The sequence below is a fragment of the Silene latifolia genome, chromosome 11 (assembly GCF_048544455.1).
Source record: "Silene latifolia isolate original U9 population chromosome 11, ASM4854445v1, whole genome shotgun sequence".
In the NCBI taxonomy this organism is placed as follows: Eukaryota; Viridiplantae; Streptophyta; class Magnoliopsida; order Caryophyllales; family Caryophyllaceae; genus Silene; species Silene latifolia.
This window is the reverse complement of record NC_133536.1, coordinates 10,210,576-10,215,186: the sequence shown is the minus strand read 5'-3', so window position 1 is coordinate 10,215,186 and position 4,611 is coordinate 10,210,576. Positions and strand designations below refer to the sequence as shown.

Genomic DNA, 4,611 nt, shown 5'->3' with positions numbered 1-4,611 from the left:
ACATTTGGGCCTTTTGCTGTAAAATAGTTACAAAATCTCGTCTTATTACACTTCAGACCAAAATGGCTTGTCTGAAACTCGGAAAGTTTAAAAACAAGACCATGCAAACAAATGTGTTGCTTTTCCTCATACATTCTTATATACACAAGTATTATCAATTTAATTTATCTTAAGCTTAAGACGGAAATACCGTCTTAAGTTAAACTTATTGAACGAAAATATATAATTAAAAACGTTTTAAATAGAAGTTACTATCATAAGACAAGTGATAAAAGAATGTGAGAAAGATTTTGTGATGAGGACTTTATGGACCTCGTAATGTCAATGAAGGTCTCCAAACAATTATAAATACTCCTCATTTGTTTGTCAAACCCTAACCTACCCATTTCATACATACTTCCATTTACACTACAATTTTCTCAATAAATTCTCACTTTCTTTATATTAGCTTTCTATCTTTTTTACTCCATAAGATAAGATGACTATCATCATTGAGCAGCCTGATTTTGGTATTTAACTTCATACATACTAATATTAGCTTAGCGATGTTATTGTCAGTGGCGGATTTAGGGGGAGCTAGCAGGGGAGGCCACCCCCGCTAAATATTGGGAATTTCAAATTTCTTAGTTAAAATTTTCGAAATTTTCCGATATTTACTTTATGACATTGCCAGTTCGCCCCTGCTGTAATTTTTTGCCTACCGCTGACGAAAAATCCTGGCTCCGCCACTGCTTATTGTCAAGCTAATATTGTTTATATTGATACTCCGTATCATTTTTTGTGTAATATATACGAGTTTTCTAATGTGTCCTCTTAAAATCTTAGGAACACATTAAAAACCTATATTCTATATATAAAGAAAATTAATAAGAATATTAAACGGAGTAGGACAAAAATAAGTTGTTTCATCAATTTCTCAGGATATATTTTCATGAATATTTGTTTGTATAGATTCTTATTAACATGTGTTCTAAAGATACACATTTTTGGTCACATATTTGAGGATTTGAGGTTCAATTTTCGACTCCTTTGTATATTGGATTTATCTTATACCCTTCACTACTTGGTCAAAAATTTATTTATATTTGATCTACATGTTTTTCCTAAATAGTATTTCTTGGTATTTTTTTAGTAATTTTGAGAATAAATGATATATTCCATGAGAAAAAAATATATTTTTTAGTTCCAGAAAAGGTTCAAAATGTGGATATAACTATTTTTTTTATTTTTTAATTGTGAAATTAAAGTTGAGTTTTGTGAAACAGGGGTGGAGGTAGAGCAGAAAAAGTATGGTGTAAATGAGAAGGAAAATGGGCTGGAAAAGGAAGTGGTTGTGGATGAGAAAATATTGACACTGGGTGTTGGGCTTATGGTCCATCAGCCCAATTTCTTTATTGTACCCCAAATCAACTCTTTTGGCCTAACCTTTAGGTTGTTTTTCTTTCCCTCCCTTTGCCAATTTTGGTTACACCACTAATCTCACCACCAATTATTTTAACGGTTTTTCAAACGTGTGTCCTTAAATTAATTAAAGAAATATTCACATGAATTATGAATATATGGCTAAATATGGTAAAAATGAGTTAGCACTCCAATTTATGATAATATATTCTTATGAATCTTTCTATAATTAAATTATTAACATATGAATGGTATACGTTAGAAAAACTAATTATTAAAACCCGATTTTTACATGACCGACAATAAAAAATGTAACTAAAATTGCGGGTACAAATTTAATCATGTCTCCAAAAGATAGTCTCTCCTAGTGGAAACTAGGGATGTTGACGAATCAAGCTATTTTTGTTTTGTTTTGTTTCCGCCGGTAAATCTAATTGAATCTGGATCCATGGAAAGATATGACACATGAGACCATGAGTACACGAGTACACGACCAAATATTTTAATTATGAAACGTCGATGACCCGATAAAGTTTGTGATATCAAAGCAAATGTCTAATAACTCATATGATAAAGTTAACGGGTGATATTCATGACTCGAATTTAAATCTTATTAGTATAGTATCAAAATTGCTCTTCTCTTTCCCTTTGTACCAAAAAAATAAATGATAATCAAAATCAACATGTATAATTTACTGTATAAGGTATGATATGATTAACTCACATTTCACTAAACAGGGACTATGAAGCTAAAGGTGATAGGCAGCCAGGTGTGGAAAATGTGTACAAAATGAGTCATATTTACCAGTGTGTTGACTTTGTAAGTTCTTAATTTCATTTAATTCTTCTAATCCACAATTTCTTGTTTATGATAGTAGCATCCGTCTTAAACTTTAAACGTGTCAAGTATGGTAGATAAGACAAAATGAGTATGTTTGATCCGTTTTCATCTTAAGATGGATCTTGCCGTCTTATTAAGAGAGGCTTACTGTCAATTAATTGAGCTATTTTAATATTTAATTTGATTAATTGGTTGTATTATAGGTGAGAAAAATGAGAGAAGAGTACTCAAAATTGAACAGGGTAGAAATGAGTATATGGGAATGTTGTGAGTTACTAAATGAGGTGGTAGATGAAAGTGACCCTGACTTAGATGAGCCACAAATTCAGCACTTGTTGCAAACTGCTGAAGCCATTAGGAAGGACTATACTAATGAAGATTGGCTTCATTTGACTGGCCTCATTCATGGTACGTATCGACTCCATCTTATGCATTCACGTGTACTCGTGGTGGATTTAAAGAGGTCGAGTTAGAAATACCGAGTAAATTAATTAAAATGAGAGAATGTTTATGATTTGTTGGTTTAAAGTTCGATTCCTATTGTCCCCTAATTATTTTTTTATCCAGATCTGTCTTTACATAACACGCGCTATTTTATTTTGGACATGTTATTTTGGACCTTTTTTAAGGGACGCGAGTGTGAGTATCCTACTTTGTACTATTACTTATGATGATTGCTTACTATTTGTGTGATTGTGTTAGATCTTGGGAAGGTTCTTCTACTTCCTAGCTTTGGTGAGCTTCCTCAATGGGCAGTTGTTGGTGATGTTAACCCCGTTGGTTGCGCTTTTGACGAGTCAATTGTTCACCACAAGGTATCAACCTCTAGAAGCTTGATGTCGATTCAATTCAATATCTTAGTTATGTGCTCATAATCATATCCTAGTAATTTTTAGCTGGTAGAGAGTCAGATATACGTAGCCTTATCTTACACGGAAAATGAAAAAACGTTCTAAAGACCCATGATCATTCATTGATTCTACATCATGTATTGATCAAAATTGGTGAATTGTTGCAGTACTTTGCATTGAACCAAGATTACAACAACCCGGCATACAACACAAAATACGGCATGTACTCTGAAGGATGTGGACTCGAGAATGTGTTGATGTCATTTGGACATGATGACTACATGTACATTGTTGCTAAGGAAAATAAGACCACCCTGCCTTCCGCTGCCCTTTTCATTATTCGCTACCATTCTTTCTACGGTAACCACTATAATTTCTCTGGCCTCGATCTCTTATGTTTTTCTATTAGTAGTCCAACACTCCGACATACTAAAAATAACAGAGAAATGATAATACTTGTTTTGACAATTTTATACTCGGGTTTCATATTCATTGGCATTCGGTTTCTAATCCTAATTAGTAAATCGCGGTGTTACTAAGTGATTTTGTTTTTCTTTGGTTGCTTCAGCAATGCACAAGGCAGGGGCGTACAAACACTTGATGAATGATGAGGACAAGGAAAATTTGAAGTGGCTCCATATCTTCAACAAGTATGACTTGTACAGCAAGAGTAAGGTCAGAGTCGATGTTGAGAAAGTCAAGCCTTATTATCTCTCCCTCATCAACAAGGTATGTACGAGTACCATTCTCCTATACGATGTAACTTAAATTTACTACTCGTACTTGTATAAAGTCGCCCTACATGTGTGTGTTGAAACGTGAAACAAATTGTTTTAAAGTCGTTCTCATGTCAGAGTAAAGAGCGCTCTGTCGATATACACATACAATAAAAAGTTAAGTGCAAACGCGCAATATTGTAGGCATGCTTATTTTTGCTAACTTGTACTTAACCGTGTTGATATGTAGTACTTCCCGGAGAAGCTTAAGTGGTGAAGCAAGTGATGCAGCAGAAATGGATGGATGAATAAAGGATCGAGCTAATTTATTTCCTTTCAAGTTCTGTTAGAGTTGTAATATCTTTCCTGTAATTTCGGCATAGTAATAAGTTCGTAAAGGCCGGTGAAGCATTATCTTAAGACTACTACATAAAAGGTGTTGTGGAGGTCTGTCAAGTACTATTATATGTTGTTGGTGTCATGAATGTTTTTGTCAAGTCTACTTACATGATCGCATTGAAGGTGACTTTTATTTGCTGGGTTGTCAATTGTCATAGCGTAGTTGTACTCACAAAACTATTCAGAGTCGTAAAATTATCAAATGGAACACAACCTCAGCCTCTTACTCGATTGCCTAGACCTATCTATCTATATAAAATAATAAAACAGAAACCACTAAACATTTTTTTCCCGCCTACCACCTTCACCCGAAGATAAAACATAGGTCTTACAAAACCCTAAAATTCAAATGCTACCTCCGTGCCTCCGTTTCCTTTGCGGCTCTTTCTCATCCCTTCTCCAC

General features: G+C 34.0%; 1 protein-coding gene across 1 annotated transcript; it reads left to right on the top strand.

Annotated features, from left to right (window-relative positions):
• The first annotated feature begins 270 nt into the window (after positions 1-270).
• LOC141610953 (inositol oxygenase 1-like) lies at positions 271-4,294 on the top strand. Its single transcript, XM_074429273.1, has 8 exons — positions 271-509; positions 1,266-1,431; positions 2,140-2,221; positions 2,446-2,650; positions 2,945-3,057; positions 3,261-3,453; positions 3,662-3,822; positions 4,060-4,294. The coding sequence occupies exons 1-8, from the start codon at positions 479-481 to the stop codon at positions 4,084-4,086; spliced, it is 978 nt and encodes a 325-aa protein (XP_074285374.1). The 5' UTR covers positions 271-478; the 3' UTR covers positions 4,087-4,294.
• Positions 4,295-4,611: the final 317 nt, after the last annotated feature.